The sequence below is a fragment of the Rhopalosiphum maidis genome, chromosome 4, assembly GCF_003676215.2.
Source record: "Rhopalosiphum maidis isolate BTI-1 chromosome 4, ASM367621v3, whole genome shotgun sequence".
Lineage (NCBI taxonomy): Eukaryota > Metazoa > Arthropoda > Insecta > Hemiptera > Aphididae > Rhopalosiphum > Rhopalosiphum maidis.
In genome coordinates, this window is record NC_040880.1 from 19,243,967 (window position 1) to 19,271,011 (window position 27,045).

At 26.6% G+C, this 27,045-nt stretch overlaps 2 protein-coding genes and 1 long non-coding RNA gene across 3 annotated transcripts in view; all 3 read left to right on the plus strand.

Moving 5' to 3' along the window:
• The window catches only part of LOC113549185 (pseudouridine-metabolizing bifunctional protein C1861.05), a 193,171-nt gene extending 191,633 nt beyond the window's left edge, over positions 1 to 1,538 (plus strand). Inside the window, exon 15 of the mRNA XM_026950371.1 lies at positions 1,520 to 1,538. Coding sequence (XP_026806172.1) covers position 1,520 — 1 coding nt within the window. The 3' untranslated portion in view covers positions 1,521 to 1,538. The remainder of the gene's footprint in view (positions 1 to 1,519) is intronic.
• Positions 1,539 to 1,820: 282 nt separating this feature from the next.
• LOC113549664 lies at positions 1,821 to 3,334 on the plus strand. The gene is made up of 3 exons (XR_003404940.1): positions 1,821 to 2,000; positions 2,058 to 2,213; positions 3,233 to 3,334. It is a non-coding gene; the product is annotated as an uncharacterized LOC113549664 (long non-coding RNA).
• An 18,494-nt stretch (positions 3,335 to 21,828) lies between these two features.
• Positions 21,829 to 27,045, plus strand: part of LOC113555840 (muscarinic acetylcholine receptor M3) — an 82,189-nt gene continuing 76,972 nt past the window's right edge. Inside the window, 1 exon segment of the mRNA XM_026960407.1 lies at positions 21,829 to 22,175. The gene's annotated coding sequence lies outside the window, so the exon portion shown is untranslated.

The following is a 27,045-nucleotide window of genomic DNA, read 5'->3' on the forward strand; positions in this document are numbered from 1 at the left end:
TTTCCTATCGTAAACTTTAAAAGCTTAACCATATAACTGTGAAATCTAACTTAACTGTAAATATTATTTAGCACATGTTTATTTTAGATTAACGTACATATTTATAGATTATTTATAGTTTAGTTTCATCATACTACCACTAAAACATTTGAGAATGGCATATTATAACTGTCAACATTTATTTTTAACACTATGTCTATATATTTAACAAGACGGTGCCAAAAATAATTTTTAAATTAATTTTGACTTTTTATTAACAAAATGGCTTATTATATTATACGAAACATCCAATTTTATAACAATATTCGATTTTTTTAAAAATTCTTCAGATGCAATGATTTTTTTTATTGGTAAAAAAACATTATAAAACTGAATACACAGGATATTTAATGAACATTCTTGTTTTTATTGTTTTTAGACATAGAATAATAATAAATTATAAGTGAAAACAATGACATAATTGAATTTATAAACCCGGTAATTCTTTTATCGAAGAATACTCATCAGGTATTTCGAAAACTGATAACATTTTTATTTTTTATTTTTATTATCTTATATCATTAAAAATGTTTTGAAACAAATAATATATTTTTAAAGTTTTTACTTTTTTAATGGTAACAACATATATTTTTAATTCTTTATTATAAGCCAAAATATTCTTTGGGTTTCTTCGATTTATAAAAATTGAATTTTTAACCATTAGTTAATGCGAGTCTATTATAAAAGTATTTAAAGTATTGATGAGAAGAAAGAAGGGAATATCTCACAACCTTTGGATGCACTACTCTTCTCATTTAAACTTTATATTTATAACTATAGTTAAATACTCTTCCAAAATTTGAATTTTTATGTTGACATTTTCTGAATAATATTCTACTTTTTAATATTAAATTAGTAATGTGTTGTCTTTAAAAAACAGTACAAACTTCAACAATTATAACGATAACAAATAGTAAAAATATAATTTTTAACAATTGAAAATAATATTAAAAAACTACTATTTTTGAAAAAATGAATATTTTGCATTAAACTAATCACCAATTAAATTCAAGAACCAGTTTATATAGTTAAACATAATATATGTATACAATTATTAGACTTATAATAGTCACGATATATAATACCTAATAATAGTTTTTGTTTTAATTTTGTACCTTTAAAATATTAATGTAATACTCATTTGTGTAGTAAACAATAATCGGATTTTATATGATGTTAGACTTTAAGTAGTTATCTGAGTAATCATCTACAGCTACCGTGTGCCATAATTCTCTTATTCCGTCTAGATGTCCAGTTCAAGAAAATGAAACTAAAAATTTGTTATTATTAGATTACATATGGTTTATGGGTGTATTTAAATAACTGTTGTATTATAAAGTATCCGTGTGTATTTAAGTAATTGTTTAAAAATATTATAGTTTATATCTCCTACACTATGTTTAAAATAATATTTAAAAGTTCTAAACTATAGCTTTGATATCCTAAGTAATTATAAAATGCTATAAATATTTTTTTGTAGATCACAAGGACGTCGTACCACCCGAAAATTGTATTGCCTCAGTCTTACTAACACATACTAACTAACCAAAACTTTAAATTTGGTGTGACAATAATATTTAAATGATTTTTTTTATTTTTAACTTATAAATATTTTTATATTTACGCAGTTATCTTTATATTATGTGCACTGTAAAAAGCTTTTAGAATTTTAGATAATCAAGCTCCTTGTTTCGAAAAAATAATAATCAAGTAGGTACCTATTTTATGTTTTTTTTTTTTTTTAATTAGACACGAATATACATTTTAATCAATGATAATATCATTTATATATTTCGAACGTAATCATAATTATATTTGAATATTAGGAAACCAATGGCGTTTTTAATATTATGAACATGAACGAACTGATTACATATTAGGTTAAAGTAGATGTTCGCAAAGCCATTATTTTTCAAACTACACAAGACAACATCTGAATTAATGGACTAGAATTTAAAGGGGTAAACACTTTACATTATTTATTTTTGTATAATATTTACATGTACCTATTTTTATAGGGATTTACATTCCAAGGGTGTAGCTAAATCACCGGGTAGAAGTATGGAACCTACACCCACTGTTATGCAGTCCGGCAGAAGACAAACGACCTATCCAACTTCGGACCCCACAGCGTGATGCATATAGTTGATTAAAAGCATTTGGATCCTGAAATCGTAATTCATTTTTTTTTTTTTTTGAAATTCGTATTTTATAAATTATTCATTAATAACTTTTAAATTTGGAAACGTAAATCCTGGAGGGTGTTCATTAACAGGTTCGCGAGTGGTGTGTCTGTGACTTAATCATCACCCGAGGTTATTTGGCAAACTTTCATTCCATCATACAACGTTTAAAATGTAATTAATTTAAAGGGTTGACACGTAATCGTAAAGGGAGTATGGATGATGACGGGATGGGCGGTCCGGAGGTACTAGTAGACAGTGCCGCAGTGGTATGCAATGAATTAATACTTAGGTTACAAATACGATGTGGACGGAGAAAACTTGGTGGATATTATTATATTATTATAACCCGCCCAAAAACCACCATCGATGGAATCTGTGGAACAGTAGAACAATAGAGAAGGTCGTGACTAGTATTTTCCACCGATTGTTTAGGCATTTTAGTTTGTGTTTGGACTCCTTCACCCCTCATTCTCGTTTGGACAAAGGTGATACCTCTACAAACCACAATGGAACTCAGTTACGTCCATCAAAGCGAATTTTATCCGCACCTCTCGGTTTGTGGTAGATATGGTTTTGGTTTTTGTTTTTAAAAGCCCGTTTCATCGCAAAGGATTTAGGGTCAATATTTTTTTTTTTTCTGGTGGAAAAAAGAGAACCTTTTGGTTGTTTTTTAACCAACCTTATCGGGCTAATTAAAAATAATTTATTAGAACATCAACGGGGAGGGAAACACGAGGGATATGTGCACTTAAGCTTTGTACATGGTTTTATCTAACGACGCGACAGTGAATTTTTTTTTTAATTAAAATAACTTTATCATTATTCTTTTTGAAATAACGACAAAGGAGATAATATATCTTAGAGCCGCTATTTGCACCATTAAAATTCATAACCTTGGATTTGAAATTGGACCTATATACTGGTGAATAATGCATTTAAGAATGCAATTTTAATTGTTTTATAATTTAATATTAAATGAATTTCAAAGTTTATTTAATCATTTTCAGTAACACAATATGAATTCATAATGAACTATAAAGTCAAGTTATTGTGTTAAAATTGATTATCTCAATAGATATTCAAGTGCTAAAAATCGTGCATAAGACTCAAAATTTAAAGAAAAAATTAAATTATTTTAAAATATTATTAATTAGCTATGTCTTATTATATTTAGTTTATCAGCCATTGTCATAATTCGTTTGATCTTATTTTATCTTAAATTATTAAATTATAATGTGCTTTTTACACTAAAATTTATCATAATACGTCAATAGATCATTGTTAATATATTTTCTTTATACTTTTCTTACGGAAAATAACAAAGTGATCCTATTAAAAATTTAATTTAGAGAAACTTGATGTAATACAAACGATTATTAATATTGTTATTTTTAACCAATTACAAAATAATGTAATATGATAACATGTAAAATTATTTTAATTATAAATTTAACTATGTACCACGTCTGTAGTTTTTGTTTTTGTTACAAACGATTATTAATATTGTTATTTTTAACCAATTACAAAATAATATAATATGATAACATGTAAAATTATTTTAATTATAAATTTAACTGTGTACCACGTCTGTAGTTTTTGTTTCTGTTGTCAGATAAGGCGATGTGACCGTCTATATCTATTGGAACATGGTTCAATCTTCAACTTTGATGCTAGATTCATGTTAGAAATTTTAATAAGAATACAAAAATAATTATATATTTTATTATTTATATCGAATAATAATTTTATGACAATAAGTAATGGCAGGTATTACTATTGTGAATTATTTTTATTATTTTTTTTAGATATTGTTAGTTATGGTAGATTATTGGTGTTGAGTTTATGATGAAAATATAAATAATGATTTCTATAAAGTTGGTTTTAATCTAATTGTCAAAATTCTTTACAGGGATTATTATAATCTATGAATTAAAATCGTATCAAAATACCTTGTATATGTTTAAAGGAAATGTTCATGTTATTAAACATTATATTACATGGGCTGTAAATGTAATATCTAATAATATATTAAAGAATGAATTTATATAACATAAATTAAAGTTTGTTAATCGTTATTAACAAATTATTATTTGTTAAACTATTTCAATTATTTTATTAAATGTATGACACTTCTTTCAATTAATGTTCAAATATTGCAATACATAATTATATGTAAGACATTATACAATATCATGATTAGATATTTAATGTTTTTTATACTATTTTACGTAAATCATTTCAAAAACATATTTGTATATGTTTTTATTTAAAACTAGATGATTCAATACTAAATATAAGGTAAATATTGTATTTTTTGTTAGCCCCAACTAAATTTCAAAAAACTTTTGGATTAGATACAATATATAATTTGATAGGCTACTGTAAAAAGAGGTAGTTAATTTAAGTTACAATTTAACAACAATGAAGAATCATTATGAGAAATTATTTAAAAAAATATATATTTTTTTATTATCAGTACATTGTTAATCATATAAATAATATAGTGACGATTATGATAAAGATGTCCACTGTTACTCTAATTCTAATGTTGAAAAATATTTTTATGATTCTAAATTTTTAATATGATATAAGTAACATTTTATTTTTTTATTACACCTTGTTATTTATAAAATTAGCACATACCATCGTTTCTCAAGCATCGTTAATCACCAAAAGTTATAAAAAAAAAAATTCATTACTAACTTTTAAATAATTATAGTGTTAACAAGTTGTAACTTTCAAGTATTGAAATAAAAATGCCACCTTTATGAATTTTATATTTTTTTAAAAACTTACTAATAATTCAGTGTCCAATTGAACACTTTCATATTTGCATCTCCTTTTAACACCAAATTTAATTACGTGTTGTTATACAAAATATTTTTAGGTTCTTTGCGGATCAACGAATATAATATTGATTTTACATTATGTGTTTTTTGTGTATATATAGTGTATACACGGTAAGTAGTAGAAAAAATGCTTAGAATTTTAACTTCGAGGTGAATGGTTTTGAATAGAAATCGGATTTAGTTTGTACTTTGGAGAGATCAACATTAAAGATGCCCAATATTTTTCAAAATATGTGGTTCCGTAGAAAAGTAGGAAAAATAAGTCACACGGAAGTCATGGTCTCTAGTCTTGAGTCAATTTTTCCACACGGATGGCATCGCAAATCATTCAGCTAAGACGATCATGTGGTGTCCGCGGAGAAGAAAACACAAAAAACGAGGGACACATATTCTTGATAGAACTCGGAAAATTGATGTGCAGAATACGTATACTTAGTATAATATATTATAGTATTATGGTACGTATGTGACAATGTTTCGTATTTTATACGTATTTCTGTACACACAAATAGTTAATTTTTATTAATAATATGAATAATAGGTACCTTATTCAATCGAAAAACCTAAACGCGTATCACCAAACTTTTTATTAAATCACTGAATTTATCGTGCATTATTAAAACAATATTATACTGTGTTTAATTAAATTACTGACCATTGAGTTTCGTAAATTTTTCACTAATTTTTTTAAGTCACTAATCTGAGTTTTCAACTTCTTTGTGGTTTTGGTTCTTTGAATTGTTTTTATAAAACTTTCACCATCGCGCATCGTCGAGACCCTCGAAACACGTGCAGACGTTACCCGCACCCGCACCTTTTAGATATCTGCCGGAGTTTACTAAAATGTAGTCGATACGCAGTTCCGGTAACTACTATTAATATATTGAGCATGAAACATTTTTATTAATGCGAAAATTCTCAAGGCAAACCGAGTTTTGAGTATGTTTCATTTATACATTATAAATATATAATAATCATATAACTTAAAAGCTTTTTAAAAATGTGAAAAATTTTATCCGCATTTATAGAAATAAAACTGAAAAAAATTTGAAAATATTATCATATAATTATATATTATAGGTTACAATCGTAGAAGCAATTAGTAAAAATATCAAGTATTTGCAGCTATTCATTTTCGAGTTACACTATAAAAACAAAATGGATTTTATTAAAAACTGGATTTAAATAAAAAAAATTTCCTTTTTTTTGTTTCGCCGATGAACTTAAAAAATACTGGAAATTTAAAATGTAGAGAACAAACTATATGCAATTTTTTATGGAAAGCCACACTAAATATTTAAAATTTAATGATTTTGTTTATTACTTATTGTGTAATACATATACAGAAAAAACATGCACCCACATTAATATAAAATCAATACATTCATTACTCTGTTCAGATTCTAGAATTGATTTTTAAAATATATATATTGGCGTGTTATTAATGATTATACCATAATAATAGTATAATTCAAATACAACTTATTATTTTGGGGGTTTAATATTTTACAATAACAGTATTCAACTATACGTATGTTTATATAATTAATTTAAAGTACGATAACATCTTATCAAAAATAGTAAAGCCTATGTTAATAAACATAGTATATTAATTCAAAGTTGTGGCAACTGCCAGATGGTTTTATATTATGATATGTTGAACAATATTAAAACAAATATATTATTTATTTTTAATACACTGACTTTTTAATAATAATGTAAAAATATATTTAAATATCTTAATATTATTTAAGGATTAAAATACAATTTAACCAAACTAGGCAATTATTTTAAAATACCAATAAATAATTATAGTAAAATAATTATGTTAAAAATGTTTGTAATTTATTAACTTATATTATGTTTCTAAGACAAACACAAATTCATATGTCCAAATGACCAATTCACGTTTCTACTTAGATTTAAACAACAAGATTATTGTCAATTTAAATTGAACAAAAGTCATCGTCGTCATCCTAACTATAAGACGAGTCTATTGAGTATTGTCATATAACATTGATATTTCCGTTTCCCCAGTACATTCATGCATCAAATATAAATCAGAGTCCTTATCGACATATTATTTCATATTCAATACGAAATAAAACTACCACCAGTATGAACATTTTGAAATGAATTCCCGATAAGAGCTGAATATAGGCATGGAAACAATAATAAAGAGGCAATAAACATAAAAAATAAAACAAAGTTACATGAATATATTATGACAAAAAGAAACCAACCATCAAACTCCGTGTGTTAAATAAAAACGTGAAAATGTTACAATAATACATAATACATTTTTTTTTCAATTTATTTTTCGGGTAAAATTGCACGAGACTATTGAAATAAATTAATTTAATAAGAAATAGAACTTCTTAAATAAATTAATAATTGTTTAACATTATACTTTACTTTTTAATTTAAAATATTTTTGTTATTAAACTCTATTCGCCGTGTTCGTCGTTATGTTTTACTAACACTTTAAACGGTGTAAATATAACAGTATGTCCCAACAAGAACGAATCTTTTGAGAACTACCAAAACACAAAGTTATCTCGATTTTCCAGAACATTGACGGCCATCGAAACTGACCAGCTAACCCTTAGGGGAAACTCACCACCAATCGGATAACAAAATACAATCACACAACTACACGTCTCAAATATGAACTGTCTGTAACAAAAGCAATTATCCACAATTAAAATCGATAATCGTCCACACAACGATCACCGACCATAGCCAAATTACCTAAATACGAAAATAAAATGACAAATTTCAATAGTCAGTGAGTCGCATAGTACCATCAGCGCGGTAGTGTAATGTATTGTAGTTCACAGATTCCTTCGGACGTCTATTAACATTCCAACTCAACCAGCAATTTTTAGCGCTATTGATTAGGTTTGCTAACAGGTATGGTTAGAGTAACAAGAAAACTTAAGAAAGGCAACATGGATCAATTCATCAGAACTTGAGTCCCGACTTGTCCTACATTGAATCTGTATCGGGTAAATGTATACATTTCATTGCATATAACATCAGATTTAAAGTATCAACCATCCCAACCACACATTTAGCTGATAATTATTTAACCAGATAAATAAAAAACCATTTCTCTCGACATCATGCCGGAACTTAACATCTATTAAACTGTCTGCTAAATTTATGACCAAATCTTCCCACTTTCAAGCTACGAATAATGGAGTTTTCAAATTATGTAATCTAACGCAAAATAATCGAATCACAAATTACTTTTATACTATTTCTTTGAATTTGTTCTCTCTATTTTGCTGAAAGAAAAATAAAAGTTCTATTACGGGTTATCCCAAATTTTTATTCTGATAGTAAAGTTATGGCAGAATTAAACTCACGAGGAAACAAAATCTCACATGTATTTCAATTTGTCAAACAATGGCGAAAGTTGCAAATATTTATTTTGTTTTAATTCTATTCACGGAACATCAAGCTGTTTCAACTAGCAGTTAAACTATACAACCCACAGGCTATATATATATATATATATAGTTTAACAATAATTTATTACAAATATATATAAATATCGAATTTGTATAGTTTTTTTTTCAAATATTTATTACAAATTTAAACTAATTTCATTTCTGATATAAATTTTAAATTTTATATAATTACAAAATTATTAATATGATATCTTACTTAAAAATACTATTTGATTGTTATTTGTTTAAAAATTCCTTTTAAAATCGTATATCAATTTAATATTTGTCATTCAAAGTTTTTTACAAACGACTATGTTTAATAAATACTTTAAAGTTACCTACCAATGTATTTTTAAATAATGGTTCAAAACTAATCTATGTTTCTATTCTATGTATTTCTATGTGTTTTGTTGTTCCTTAAGATATCATCAGTTACAAACATTCTAAAGGTTATACGTGAGGTGAACGGTTGATATTTTATATGAAAGCAATTTATAACGATTTACAACGATGTCTTATAAAGCCTTCTAAATAGATCTACGTACAATGGTCCAAAATTGTCACTGAATTTATGAGGGTTGAAAACGCTTTATGGACTTCTTAAATGTTCTTATTCGACAAAATGTATACCTTCACTTGTTATTGGCCAACTATAATGTAGATCATCATAAACATAATAATACAACTTAAAATAAAATGACTTGGCACAACTTACAATCAGTAAATAAAGTTTATAAAAGTTGTTAAGAAGAATTAAATTGATAGTATAATATTATTTTTATTTTAAAAATGTATACAATACAATAATAAACAAAATATTACACTTTTAAAGTAGATATTTGATTGAATACTTTGTTTTTCACACAATGCATTTATATACTGATCACAATTCATTAAAATTAAAATCATGATGTAATACCGTTTGATTTAGACTACTTGAGAGATCGTGTTTTTCTATATTCCCAAAGGACTATAATTAATTTTGTGCCCCCTTCAATTGTCGTTTTCGGTTTCTTTGCGTTTTCCCTAGAGATCTCGAAGACGTATGAGTATAAAACGGAAATTTGTTTGTCAACCTTAAGACATCAATGATGTATACTTTGTAGCTGAATCTTTGATCTATATTCATTCACGTATTTTGAAGATATATAATAGTTTGTACTTTATGCACTGTAAACATCACTTGCACGTTGCCTACGAATGGTCGGACGAAAGTTTAAAATTAAAATGTATTAAACCGGAAATTGTATAACAGTATTAAAATATGTATCCTGCCGTTTAGAATAAATGATTTTTATAGTTGTTGGTTCCAAAATAAATCATCCAATCCACAATAATGTAATATAACAACATTTTACAAGAATAAAGTAATATTTTATAATATAAGAAATAAAGTATAACAAAAAAATGTCATTCATTTATGCTGAACGTTTAGTCGAAACTTAACCGATACCGCAGCCAATATTACTATAAACATATTTCAATACTGTTATTGTTCTTGAAAAAAAAATTTGCTACATTTCGTACTGTAAAAAATTAAAAATTAATTTTTATACCCAAAGTAGTCTATTCTTAAATATTTTACTATCACATTATTCTTGTTTTGGACTTTTATTTTCATTGAATCAATATTTAACTAAAATTTCATTATCACAATATGATCAATAAAGTCTCTTCTAAATCTGGTTATTCGGTTCAACAGATTTCAAATGTAGTATTTCAAAGAAACATGCGGCATTGTGCCTTTCTATTGTAACGTTCATAATAATGCGAATTGATTTCCCAGCAATCCATTTTCACCGTTACCCCTTTACGTTTCCGGTTGCCCTCTCGTTATTAACGCATTTCTTCCCTCGTGTAGAGTTTCTCTCTTAGTGCCATGGGATAACGCGTTATGTGACTATAGTAAAAATAAATGGTCGAAAACCTTAAAATCCCTTTTCATTATTTTCAATGATCCATTTCTAATAACAGTTACCTATACTTCATACTTATACTACTAATACACGTAATGGCAGTCAATGCACTTTCAACCAAATTGACAATTGTATAAATAAAAACGCTGTACGGTTCAACTGAAACATATTATGTTAAAAAACGGTGGGCAAGTAGGTATCGTTTTGCTGTGCATTAGTTATCGAGTGGGTCACTAGCTGTAATGGATGTGTTAAATTTTAATTCAATGATATATCATTGTAGGTTTACGAAAAACGACTCTGCGTGGACACGATTTGTTAGCTTAAACATTGCTACCTAAGTATATTTCATAATAAATTATATGTTTTTTTAAACGGCTATGAAAGTCATTTATTTTACTATTAGTATTACGATTGGTTGAATTATTTTTCTCCGAGAACATACATTTATTATTATATTATTAATATTTAAATATTTTATGTAAGTATACCATATTAAATAATTATTATTTACTTTTAAGTCAATAACATAGAACCGTAAAAGGGTGTGAATATAATTTCATAATATAAGTAGATAATATCTTAAAATTAATCTACTTTTTTCGAAAATTTCATTACATAAAGTAAAATTCATATTTTCCATACGAGTTTAAAGTCCCCATGAAAAATGTTTTAAAAATTATAAAAAAATAAGGAACGTCATAGTGATTCATCGTTTTAATAAGTAGTTTTGTCCATTTTAAAATTAAAATTCTTATGAAATTAATTTAGTTTATACATATATTACTATGTGGGGCAGTTAAGTGCAATAGTCACACAGCTGATCATGACGCACATAGTCATCAGTTCGAATCTCAGTACAGTGTAAAAAATATTAATTCGTATTTCTCCTCCATTGTTCCAAAATTGCTTGCCCTACCACCACCGAACCCATTCTACTAGGGGTGACGTCCACGTGCGTAAAAAATTATCTTCTTAGAAAAAGGTGTCGTAGTGTGCTAGACACACTAACCCTCCCAATTACATTGACAAAAACTGATAAGGTCGTTTCAATGAATAAATAAATAAATAAAAAAAAATTATTTCTTAGATTTTTTAGTTCCAATATGAAATACATATAAGAAATATTGTGGATTTATTCTAAACTTTTTTTGTTATATATATTAATATTATCAACTTATAGAAAACTCTGCATTATATTTTCAAGGTTTTTGACAAAGCGAACACATTTTTCATTTATATTTATAGAAAAAAAAAATTGAAAATGTCGAACATTTCAGTTGTCCATAAATCAGTAAAAATATTTTTTAACTGTACTATGCATATAAAATGATGATAAACTTAGTGAACATTTCAATTTTTTTTCTTAAGATTATTCGCTTGTAAATAATAATATGAAGTAACAAAATATAGAAACAAATGTTATCTTTTATTAAAATCGATTTACCGCAAAAACTTTTGTTTTTTTAATTTAATTTCTTTTTTCTTTGATTATTAAGAAAAGTACTCAGAATCGTTTACTTATGTATCCTCAAATTACCAGCTTAATCTAATTTGCTAAGTACTAGAAATTATCTAAAATTTAAATCAAACTATTTTTACTGTCCCAAAAATTTATAACAGACACAAAAAAATACACATTGTAAAATTAATACATTCATTGCTCAGCTCAAAACCTAAAAATAGTTTATTTTATTTTAAGTTAATTTAAAATGCTATTGTGTTATATGTTATTACTTATTAAGTTAAACGCATATTATTGTCTAAAATCTTTTAAAAATGCTTTTGTGTACATTTTTAGCTTTTAAAATAAATCTCACAAATTCACTTTTATATTATCAAACAACTTGAACATTTCTAAATACTGCTCTATGTAAATAGTAAATACACCTATCTAACCAACATTTATAATAATAACTTTGTATAGGTTTAATTATTTTACAATGTAGCTTATTTTAATTCGTCGATGACGTTGTATTACATTAAAATAGTTCAAATATTAATTTATTTTAATAGATTTTATTTATAACCAATGATTTTATAAAATAAAATTTACAAAACTTTCATTTATTTTAGTTAGTATAAAAATTTCTGTCAAACTGTTGCACAGTATTCTTTAATAAAAAACTTTTTGAAAACTTTTGACTCTAGTTAGACCTGATGACATCTTAGAACTTTTGCTTTTAATATTCAAAAAATGCGACCATAAAATATTTTAAAACTAAAATGTTTCAATATATGTGTTCAAATAATATTGTAACTAGTAAAATGAATACAATCTGTTATAAGGATATATTATGCAGTAAAATAACTATTGAGTATTATGTATTATTATTATTATTTTTACTATTATGTATATACATATATATTATTGTATGTATTTTAAAATTAAGTTTTATTTAATTAATATAATTATATTTATGACCTAAAAATAAGCAAATAATCACAGCTTATAATATTATAATGTTTGGTTTAAAACGATTCATTTCACAGTAATAAAAAATAATATAATTTGTATAGTTCGTTGAAGCTTAATATGTTGATGATTATTTTTAAATAACTATATCATGCTTCTTTAGATAAACTTTGGCTTACTTATTTAATTAATAATATTAAAATAGAATAAAAAAAAAGTACCTATATTATATTTATATATATATATATATAAATCTTACGAATTATTCCATTATAAGAAAATATTTTTTTCTTTAACGGTGAATGAAAAGAAATTAAACTATCAATAAAATGTTCACCATATTTTTGACGTCGTTATTACTTATTTATATTAAGTACTACATCTATCACTTTCATTCAACTATTGATTTGAATATTAATTTGATAAATGAAAAATAAATCAAATGAAAAATAATGTTATTTGTTACTATTTATTTTTTCAAAGATATTTTTCCAACTATATTTTTTAACTCAATTTATTTCTTTTAACTACTGTAATCATAAATTAAATCTGTTTTTAATCAGTACACTATTGAATAGTAATAAGATTAAACTACTAGCTATCTTAAATTATTGAAAAATATTTGATTATATTAAATGGATAACTTTTTTCTCCACAAACGAAAAACTAATATACTTAACAACAATGAAACACATTTAATAAAAATATTTCAATGGATAAATATAATTTCATGATATAATACACACAAAAAAATAAATAAATATATAACATAATCTTAATACTGGGTATATTATCATATTTGCGTTTTAATAATATTAAATTGTATAATTCATATTATAATATTTGTTCCTTGAAAAACGTAATTTAACTTTCTATAAATTATTTGTGAGTATTCTCGAGTTCTACAGACTTCAAAATTGCAACTTCAGTTTTAATACAAACGTTGGTTTTGCATACCTATGCCACACATTGTACAGTAACTGCAATGTCTATATTTTTCTTTTTTTCGATTGCTATCCTATTCTACCATATCGGTTGATGAAAAATATATATGCCGGGAAAAATCTTCCCGATACCTCGCAAAATCTATTTCGAGCATCGCACAGTTAAACGATACTGTATAGATATACATGATGCAGAATGAGACGGAGACGTACAGTGTAAGCGGATAACAGATTTGGGTACCTACGCGTGGAGAAATTCAAAATGCATTAGAGACCACAGCCATTTTTAACACACGCACTCACTCCTCTAGCACGCTACCAGTTTCGACCCAAACGTTAAAAATGTAGTCCGTAAATGTCTTATCTTTCGATAATATTGCCGCTTGTTTGTAGCATTTTCTTTTCGCTTTAGGTTCGCACAAGTACCCCGTAGATTAGATAGTACATATACTACAATGGATTGATAATATTACACGTGTTACACACATGGAAATCATCAAACAGTGTGTAATTTTAACCTAACCCACATGACCGCATAAACATTTCAAAATATAAGTTAAAATTAATTTTAGAGTGGTCTTTTTATTTTTGATTTGTTCAATCCTAATGTTTTAAATTTCGATCGTCAAAATTTGTGAATATTCTATTGATACTTTACGTTTACAATGAAAAATATATTTTACTAAAAGTTTTTTTTTTTTTAATAGTTGTTAGTTTATTATCATGTGTAAAATGTAATATGTATTTATAATTTTTAATATATAAATATAACATCTAACGATATATTTAGAAATAAATTACATTTTATAGTAAAAACTAAAATTAATCTACAGTTATCGGAGATTAGCATATCCAAATAATATAGTAGTTTTGGTCAAGTGTAAAATATTATGCATTAAGTAATAAATTAGTATAAAATCAATAAAAAAAAATCAATCAACTTATAAACATTATAATTACAAAAATCATCACAAATTATATTGGAATGCCTGAGTTAGTGAATAATTAAATAATTAGATTAATATCACAAGGGTTTGAATATTTTATAAGGGAATCATACAATTATTAATATATACAAATTCCAAGCGATAGCGATTCCCATTTTCAATTTCCTCGAAAATGGTTGTAAGGTCAGAATACGATCTAACAACTATAAGTCCAGTAATAGCTGGAATAACGGGACAATATTTCAATATTCTGATATATTCGTGTATCATTCGATTAGAAATAATTATTATATTTGATAAACTAATAACTTATGCGATAAAGCTAAAAAATACATCAATATTATGTAATGGGTTTTAATTTAAAATCCAGTACCTACAAAGAGTATAACAAAACCATAAAATGTACCTAAAGCGAAATATTATATTTTAGCTATGCTATAAATGAAAATAATATTATATTAAATTATGATTTTGGAATATTTTTTAGTAATTAAAGCAGGTATACTGAGATTATGGGTCTAAAAAATTATTTTGATACATAATTTTTTGTTTTTATTTATTTTGGTATCAACTACAACGTGGTTATTAGCATACATTAGTATTTGCATTGGATTTACATAATCTTAATTTATACAATTAATAAATTTTTTTTAAATATGAAATTCTTTTGATATCCAGAAATGGTCTGATTATTTCATAATGATATACAATTTTAAATAGATTCTTCCAATTGCAAATATTGCAAAACTGTCATTTAAACTATCTATTAATTATAATATGACATAATATTATAATTAATATTATAATTACATTGTGATTTATTTCACAGCTTTAAAAACAAATTATGCATATGGTAATTTTATAATATTACACTTTGAATTAATTTCTACTCAAAGTTACTATAAATATAATTCTACTAAAATCATTATACATTGAAATGTTTTTATTCCTTAAATTATTATTTTTCCAGAAAAAAAAAATATGATTTAACTTATATTTTTACTAGGATATAACATTTTATTAAAAGCAAAAATTTACATTATATTATACATAATATTATGTAGTGTTGAACATGCAAACATTTTAAAACCATTATATTAAGAATACTTTTTACCAAAACCATTTTATATCCTCTAAAATATATACTGCGTTTTAATGATCAAAAGAGGATTTTCCTTTTGTGTGATATCTTTTATGTCATACAATATTTACTATCGTATTTCGATAAACTAAAATATAAGTAGAAGAGAAAATCATAAATATATTTATTAATACAACTAGAATATATTAAGTTTTTTTAAACAGGTGTATCGCCGATATAAGTTTACAAAACCAAATCAATGAAATAACTTGAACTTATATTTTGGCTTAACAAGTAAAACATAAATAAATCAATAAGATATTTGAATTAATGTAATAAAGTGGTAATGTGCTATATTTGCAATACACATTAATTTATTAAAATTTAAAAATCACGTTATTGGCTCATCTCAATTATAATTTATATAATTAGGACATAAAAGTATATATGTATATAAACTATTTGAGCTCGGAATACCGTATTAATCATTATTTTCTCGTTAAAAGTTCGTAAAATAAGAAGTATAGATAGTATAATACATTTCAATGTAACTTAGCGCTTGACCAATGTTTTTTTTTTTTTTTTACTTAAAGCCGAAAAATAAAGGGGTTCGATGACTAATATTGGTAAAACCAACTAATGCATTTTCAACAAATACATCATAAATATAAATACAATTTTTGTGTAACTAATGTTTTTATCAATGAACAGTTTGAAAGTTAAGTTTGATAGTATAATTTTTTTTTTTAATTCATGAGTCAAATTAATATTTTCTTTTTTTAAGTTTTTTACTCAATTAAAATTGCGTGTACCATAATATGATTTAATGCTAACGTCAAGTTGAAATCATTATCGGAACGATTCTCAATCATTAAAAAGTTGTTTTTTTTTTTTTGGAAGTAGGTATATAAAACTTAGTTGTATATAAAAAAAACAAAAATTATACTAAGCTGTATAGTTATAGAAGTTTATCATTAAATTTTTGAAGTATAATACTTTTTTGTTATGGCCAATAATGCATTTTTAATATTAAAAATAAAACAATAGTATGGTATATTTATATGATAATTTAAGATGGTTGATGATGAGATAGGAATGTCATACACCACAGATTTGTCGTGAATGTTCTCAGTGATCAAATTAAGTGAAAGCGTTTTCCAATAATTTATAGCTATATTTATTTATTAAATTCAGAAGTTAGTGATATGAGATGACATTATGAAATTTGAATACTGTAAGCTGAGACATTCCGTGAATTATGACAATTATAAATCAAATATTCCCAATTATTAACTTAATAAGTTCAGGGTTACTTCTAGAACTAAAAGTTTTTACCACACACACTATATCCCAAATATATCGAAGTTTCAACTTGAATCTACATATTTTATTGAAATGTTTAATAAATATCCATAGAAATGTGGGTAGAAATATAAGATTTGGCCTAACTATGAAGATTTTAAAAAAGGTTCTATGTAAATATATATATATATATATATATATGTATAAATAAACAAAATAGCACAATTAATAAATATATTATGTAAAATAATCAGTACTCTGATACATTTAAAATGAGGTTATTATTCAGATTGAAAAAGTAAAAATAAAATTATTTCCTATTTAAATTTAATTTTTTTATTTCTATGCAAAATAGTTAGTCTAAATCATGAAAAATATACATATAAGTTTTTGCTTTGAACAAAATACAAACAGATATTATTATAATATTAATCATAAAATAAAATTTACTCATTCTAAAAAAAAATTATATATTGCTTAAGTACATTTGACTAATTAAAAAAAAAATAAGTATTATCAATAATCAACTATATGTATAAAAAACTAATATTTATTTAGTATATCAAAAAATTATAGTGCTTATGTTACTGGTAATTTTAATATTATATTTATTTTATAAAAATTATCAATTTCAGACATTTAAGTTGAATAAATATTTGCTATATTGTTGAAGTTCAGCGTATATATTGTTATACATGTATCAATTAATTATTTATTATTTGAAAATAAAAATAGTAAAAATATTATAACCAATATTGATAAAAACATACATTTCCAACTATGATTTACTTGTATCCGAATAGGTACTAACGTATTGTAGAATAGTTTAATACGATGTGTCACAAAAATAACTTGACATTTAAAAAATTCCATTGTGTATAGTAAATAATATAATACGTAAGTAATAACAAAAAGTGTTAAGTCACTACAAATAAAAGTAGTGCATTTGTATTTTTGATATTTTTATGTTTCTTTGTACACTTTTTAAGTTTTCAACACATTTATAATTAGCTATAATATTAATCATTTTAGTTATAAATAATAATTTAATATTTTTAAATTATTTGGTTACTAGACAATGTTATTACGCTCGCTTAATACGTGTATGTTGTTATTATATTACCATAACATTTATAAAGTAAATTACCATACCTACCCAATATAAATTCTGTATCGTGCATTATTATATAAAATTCAATTCACTTTTTAGATTCTAAGACGCCCGTAAGCTTTATATTAGTTTTACACTTTTACAGTGATGGTTTTTGCTCTATTTTTATGTAAAACTTTTTGGGTATGCTGAATGATCGAAAAATGTATATAACTCCTTTGGCCTTTGATGATCGTAAATCAAGTCTGTATGTTTTTTTGAAGAGGTAATTTTTCGATTTTCTCGATGGTTTCTGTATAAGCGTATAGGAAAATCTACCAACGATGAAATTGCCGAAAAACGTCCGCCAGCGCGATATTAACCTTCCTCGCTTACAACCCTTGTTCGAAGATTAATAATTACATTTAAAATCGATATCACGAATCGCCTATTACATAGAGATGGAAGCGGTATGATCGGTTGACACCCACGCTCGCACGGTCACAGTAATTTTCCGCCCAGAATTTTTAACCACTTTCGTCCGACGCGAGAGCCATATAAAATATAATGCGATATCTGCCCAAGTTAGTGAACAACATTACACTTGCGTGGCGTATTATTTCTTCATTGAATTTATGCACATCACGTCTTACTATAATATAGTGAACATCCTGCCGACTAATGCTTTAATTCTTCTAAATACACTATGAAAATGTTAATCTCACCCATTGTTGTGCCACACTGTTTACGTATGCGACTATATTCCATGTTATGTTGCGTTTATTGTCTATAATCGTGTACAAATCCATTAAAGCTTGTTGAGACACGTATTTCTTGCTTTAAAGACCTTTGTTAGTTTATCAATACAAACAAAAAGAGAAGCTTTAATTCCGGTAATGATCAATCATCTCCCTCGAGATTTAATACATACAGTAGAATTACAGTTTAAGGGTTATCTTAACCGCTGGATGGCAGAAAAACACGAATCATTTGTGTTTGATCAAAACTTAATAACTGTTGTTCTCGGTTTTTTTCAAAACACAGCAATGGGCATTTTCAATTCTCAACCATAAATATCGCATTGACTATTACTATTTATTAATCGTTAAATAAAGTGTATAGAAATGTGTAAGTTTTCGTTTCGATCTCATCAAATATTTTAATTTGACACAAAAATTAAATCCTTTATAAACTAAGCACAATACTAAGAATAAAATATATAACACATTGTTTATGAAATAATCCACAAATATTATAATAACACGTGGTATACTGCTTTAAATTCATGGAAAATCGATAGTGTTATAAAATAAAAAAAGATCCATTTTATATTAATTTGCACTTTCGGTAGCAAAAAAAAAAGGTCAACGGTTTTTAGTTGTTCATCATGTCATAATACTAAATGACTAGTGGTATATTCCTCTATCTATCTTCGGCCATCGGTTACTCGCGAACACTTTCTATATTCAGGGAAAGACCCACCTCTCCCTCTATTTGCAATCAACACTCTTTCCACGTATCCCTATGCAGGCATTATTTTTTTTTTCTATCACCTATATCCATCTTTCTCTGAGCCACAATTTCCTGAAAAAGAAATCGATAATTTCTCATTCATACCTCATTACGTCGATTTTGGTTGACTAAACAAAAATTTATGATTTTATTACAAATCATTATATTATATAGTGGATTGTTGGTAATTTAAAGTTCACGAGGAAAAATAAAATTCGAATTATTAATAATTTCGAGGTATCAAAAACCTTCAATTAAGTTTTACGGCGTATGAAAGAGAATTTCGAGATACCAAAAGTCGGCCGCCGTATAAGGATATTATCGTTCCAAACATATTTTTATTTAATACTGCGTGGTAATAATATTATCAGTGGCGCGTATTACCTATCCACCTACAATACCTACGCGTTTATCGTCGGAGAGCTTTTTATATTAATGTTTAGGGAATTTCGGCTATAAAACTCGAGGGGAAAAATTCACCCAATTAAAAGTCGAAATAATAAATTATACACGACGATATGGCTTAAGTGCAAACCTACCTACCTACCTACACATATCTAATACGTCTGTACCTGAAGGCTATACTTTACTTTCGGGTATAATATAATTTAGTTGGAAGTGCGCAATGGTGAACAACGAGTGCCTGATTTTTTGTCGGCAGTGGTGTGCAACGATGTGTTGCAGTTAAATCGTATACGATATAGGTATATCATATCATATAATTGCGGTACATCGACGTTTAATTATAAATGGAACAAAACTTTTTAACAAATTGAGTTGGCTTTTCAAACGGACTAACATTATTTTTACATTAAACCATACACGAAAAAAAAACAATTTTCAAATTTCCTAAAATGATAGTGAAAATAGTGGCGGATTCAAGTGTGGCAGCTCCCCCTTTACAGTTATATTATGTGTGTAATGTAAAGCCAAAATTAAATCCTAAATATTGTGTATACAAAGTTATATGATATTAACATATAATAATATAAAAAAATTTGGCCCCCACCCCCCTCCAAAAAAAAAATCATCTTAGATCTGCCCACTGAGTATACGAAATGTTTTAAATCGGGCACTCGGAACACAGAATGCAGTCTCAGAGGTCACCGCAATTATATTATTTTATAATAATAACAATATTGTACTGATTTGTAAATATATATTGTAAACATATAATAGTTTATAATCATACTTTTTTATTTTATCTTTCATTACCTAATAACGTTAGATGTTTGTCATAACGCGACGTATTTACCACGTTTTTTAGTACAAATTGACATACCAATAGATGACAGTTTTAAAAAAAGTTTGTCGTGTGCTTTGAATCGTAAGATAAATACTAAATATGTTGCAAGACAAATACGACGTAATTTTCTCAAAAACGTTATTCTCTTTTAATTCTGTAAATGTTGTAATGAGTGGCGGAATCAGTATAATAGTCGATGTGCGTCAACATAATATATTCCTAATAGATGACATTTGAATTTTAAATGTTCTCGTGTTCTCTAATCACAATATTTTTGTGTCACGGAACCACTCGCAAAATACTTTGGATTTGCGTAATTATCGAATCGTCCCGAATTTCACTTCAGATTTCGTTAAAATTGTCTACATTATGCGATATCAAACCCCTTCGAAGAGCTTCAACGTGAAACTGCGTCCATGATACGGGCAATGATATTATATGTACACAATTTATATTATCTATAGTTTTATTTTATTTTTTATTTTTTATTATTTTATTATTTTCTCCGCCGGCCAACTACTACGTTAACTACTACGTTTTTGCGGTCGCCTTGTTCGCGACGGTCATATCCACACGTAACTCCGTCACGTCGCACAACCCCCGTGGCCACCGCTCGCACTCGCTCACACTACACGTACACACGCCGACACACCAACACGCGCCTACACTCACCTACACGTACACATACACACGCACTGACACACGTGCGCGGGCGAGAGGAAACGCGCGCGCGCCTTCGAATACGCCGCCGGCGGCTCGGAAACGGTTTCCATGCGGCGACTGCGGCGCTGCTCATTGCTCCTGTCCCCGCGAATCGCTCTCTCACCGCGACGTTTCGCGGCGAACATTCCGCACGGACTCTGTTGCATGCGGTCTCGGAGAAGAGTCATTTTCACCCGCTGCCACCACCGCCGCAGTCGCGTTCCCGTAATCGCAAAACGTTTTTTTTAGAATTTTTTTTTTACTTTGTTCCGTTTTCTTTTTAGATCGCCAACGGTTTTTTATATTATTATTTTTTTATTCCGACACATTTTATTTATATTGTTTCGACGAACAGCCCCGTCCCTCTTCCACCACGACCTTCCATCGACTGCTTTAAAATGGTCCGTTATTTTAATACGCATACCACATAAACAACGCCATCCGTCGTCTCGTCTCCGGACATCGGTTCAGATCCGCACGACAGTTTTTGGTAAGTCTGTATACACACGCACGCACACATTCCTCACTGTATTTATTTGTATTTTATTCGTCACAGCGACTAATTATTATCGTCCACGGGTACGAATTTGAACATTAATATGCCCATGAGAATTTAACAGAATCTCTACTATTAGACTATTAGAGAGACGTTTATACGATTTTGACATCGAGTACATTGTTATGCACGTCACCCGCAGATGGCAGTTACGATAAGGTCGAAAAATTATGTACAATATTATATTATACTTATTATTGTTTCGTCATCACATCGAAACATATAAAATCAATCGGTTTCTTAAACACATAATATAGGTACCTCTTCTACCACTGTAGAAAACTTTTTGCGAGCATAGACCAGACGAAACCCTATATAATAATAAAAAGTGTTTTAATCGTCGATAGGCTATTAATCGAACTATAATTAATACAAAAATAAGTAGATTTATGATCAACCACAAAGACAAAAGTTACAGAAGCGACAACGGTCCGTTGGATTTATTGATGTTTAATGGTTTTAGAAACTATACTTTTATAAACATTTATTATACATATTCAATGCATTATTTTGAATTAAGTAATATTTTGTTTCTCGTAATCAGCAGGATGAATTTATTATATAGTTATTCAAACAGAAAATATCCTAAATTAGTTTTTTCCTAAAAGCTATCAAATAAAAAATTCATAAATAAGACTTACATAATTAGCATATATTCATTTGTAATTTTTAAGAAATAGTAATAATTTAGCTTTAATTATAAGGTTTTTTTATTATTTTTCACGATACTCGGAAACTATAATATCAATTTTGAAAATATTTAATGATATGCAAAAAGACCCTTAAACCTATCAATCACATAGGATTTTGATCTCTTTTAATTTTATTTCTACATTAGATTTTAAACGTCAAAATACCTATCATATATTGAAGTGTACGCGTTGTATAATATAGCAAAATTAAATTTTAAATATTAATATTATCATTTTCAAGTTGATTATAATATATATATATATATATATATATGTGAGATATTCAATTTATTTCGATTAACCGATAATAGTTAGTAAAAATAATTATATTTATAACTTTATATTATAAAATATTCTAACAATAAAATATATAGTGAATATTTTTTTAGCGTTACATACTATAACAGGTAAACTATTATTTTTTCAAATTAAACTACATTAATAATATTTATTACGGCAATTAAAACCACCATGAAATAACTCTTCATAGTATTTATTTTATTAAACTTACAAGTATTCCATCTTAATTAAGCTTGAATTGAACAAAATGCTATTACTCTAAATGCAATATCACTGAACTTAGTGATAACTCCAATTCGTCGAGAAAAATTATTATAACAATTAACTTGGTCTTTTTAATAAACTATTGAAAATATAAAGTATACATTATTCAATTTAATTCAATATAAGAAGTAGTTTATATAAATATAAAAATTTAAATATTTGCTATTCAACAAAAAAATTGTATAATTATCTTTTTTTTAAATCAATTATCCAAGTAAATATTATAATAATTAAGGCTGCTTTGAAATAAATAATTACAATGGAAATAATATCATTTTATAACACGTATTCAAAAATATACCCCCATGACCCATAACTTTATAATTATATTTTATAAAAGTAAAATAACTTATTTTTATTGAAATAATAATTTTCGAAATATTTTACTTAAAACATTGAAATAACTATATAAATGTTGTCAATTTAATTTAAGCTTGTACTACAGTTTTAAAAAACTTCATGTAAGAAATTCCCTTACAAAACAATGCTTATAATAATTCATCAACAAAATAAAAATAATCAAGGCCACATTTAGTGCACTTAAGATAATGTTTAACTCGTGAGTTGAAAATAATATAGAATTGCCTACGAAGTGTCATGCTTTAAAATAATACTTACTCATTATTTAATACGGCGTATTGTATAGGCAATATAAGTACACCATAATATTATTATTTTTATATTATTGCATTCTAATTGTTATTTTATATAATATTATTTTATACGTGCAAAACGTAAATATATTTTCTTTATTTTTATATTTTATTTACATAAGTGAATAGTTGTAATCGTAAAATGATAAAAATAAGTAGAATATTATTATATAACATACGTTTTTAAATTAAATACAAACATATTATTATAAAAAGTTCGAGCAAAATGACAATTTAAATTGCTTACAAGGTATCAATAAAGTTTAGGAAAAATAAATGTACTTTGGAATATTTTAATGAAAAATCATTTACGTTATTGATACACCTAATCGGAATATGTATACTTAGATGTAATCAAAGAATTCCCTCGATTTCATAAAATGTAAAATACGTCGATCTAAAAACGTAATATACTCGAACTAGAAGTTTCAAAAAAAAACCATAGGTATAACTTTTTATTTTATGGGTTTCAATTTTTTTTCTCATTTATATATTTTGAGTTTTTACGCTGAACGTAATATGCACTATATACATATAATTTGACGTCTTGAACTTGTTATACCATGCAACCTTTAGGTTTCAGGATTTCATTACTTTTCAGTGAACAAAAAAAAAAACCACAACAACACAAAATCAAAACTAGTAAAAAAAAAAAAAAACTTATATATTTTTAGTTGTTCGTTTCGTAAAAACCGAATGTTTGATATTATAAAATAAACTTTTTAATCCTTTCGAACGTAAAATGTCCGCGCGTTTTTAATTAAGTGTCCGTCGTATATCGCAAAAAAAAATTAAAACCCATCCCTTTTTCAGCATAATATAGAAATTGGCGATACTGTACACGGCGATACACACACCCATACACACGCGCGAGCGCACGCAGCTCTCTACAAATACATAATATAAACATAATATATTGAGCGTAGTGGTTGGTGACTATACGCAGCGTCCGATTATACTATACGCTATACATCGTTATTTACTGGAACTCCATCACGTTCACTTCGGTAGTCGGTAACCACCTGAACCAACACTACCGCCACAGTAACACATGTATATTGAGGTTGTATACGCACGTACAGTGTGTAGGAAAAACTTCGAGGTTCGAATTACGACCGTATAATACTGTCGTCGGTCCAATCACGATGACACTTCGAACACATTTTATTTATTATATACTACACTCGAACAAATATACCAGAAATTCTCAGCCTTTTCAAAATAACAAACCATTCGAGTTAAATATTATTATTATTATTTTAGGGGATAAATACAATTATTTTTCTTGTTTACACTCACGAGTGTGGGTGACTTCACGGTCCTAAATAATCCTCAATCATCTATACTTCGCAAACTCTAAGTTTAAAATAGATTAATGTGAATGACTTGGTCACTATCGTACGTTTTAAATTAATTATTTTTTATATTATACGAAATGATCTGTTTAAAATAAAACACTCATCATTTATATCGATATAATTTTTTATGTCATTTACTCTTTTGAATAACAAAATGCATTCCTTATTTCAAATTCAGAAGTAGAATATTATTTTAAGTATTTCAATTCATAAAAATCGGATTTCGGATAAGTAGTTTATTACTTTAAAATATTTAAAGTTATAATTTACTGAGTAGTATACCAGCGTATTTTATACTCCAATTTTGTCTACTTTCAGTTTTTTTAAATAACGAGTATTTAATGTGCATTCTATATATAATATATCACCCAGTATATGTTAATCAAAGAATATTGTGCTATTCAAATGATAACTACATTCTGTAAACAATACCTATTGAACACAACCTCGTGTACATTAAAGTTATACAACGCTATTGTGATTACATTTCAATGACATAATTTGTATAATATAACTAACAACAGTGTGATTTACCAAACATGATCACCCCCACTTCTCTTCAATTGTGTACTTATTTAATAACTTTTTTTGGTATTTTTAAGTATAATACTCGAGTACCATTATATTTTCAATTATTTAAATGTGTTTTAAATATATTGTGATGATTCAAATATTTTTTTTACAATGAATCAACTTTTTCCGTTAATCATATGCTTTTTTTTAAAAACTTTTTATATCAAATTTTAAATTGAAATGATTTTTACCTGATGTATTCAACGTCATTAATAATAATAATAAATCCAAGTATTTATTTATCATAATTAAAAAATTCTAAAAAATGTACTATTAAGAAATACACGACTATAACTAATAAATTGGGGTTCACTTAATGGTGAATCGCTCTGTATATTCGGTTTTAATTTGATTTTTTCATAACGTATCACTGTTTTTAAATTGTACTATAAAAACAGAGATCGCTCGTAGTTGATAGTGGTCAATTTAAATAAAAAATAATACCCGTTGACCTCTTATGAAAACACATGTTAGCCTTCAGGTAGGGAAATATACAAACAAAAAACAATTTTTATCGGAAAAGTTTTTTTGACGCGCCTACGGCGTTTGGGCGGGGTGATGGTCGGACTCTATCGCTGCGCTCGCTTGGACGGTTTAAATAAATCGAAAATAACCGTCGACTTATTATAAAAAAAAAAAAAAAACCACTCGCGATGGACGGTCTGTCCGAGTTCAAACCAGGTACAAGTGGAACGACAGCTGAGTACAAACCCGTATAGCGTCTGTCGTGTGTTCGATCGGTTCGACGAAAATAAGAACGGGGTCGGGGCTACAAATTGAAAAAAATCGAACATGCTCATTAGCAATACTTAAAAAGTTTCTGCCACCGATAAGAGACGTGCGCTGAATCTTGGTGTATTACGGACGTTTTCACCGGCGCACGGGAACGGCTTTCGAACAAACGACGTTATTCGATATAATATATTATATAATACGCGTGTAATAGGTAGTCCCGCGATGGTTT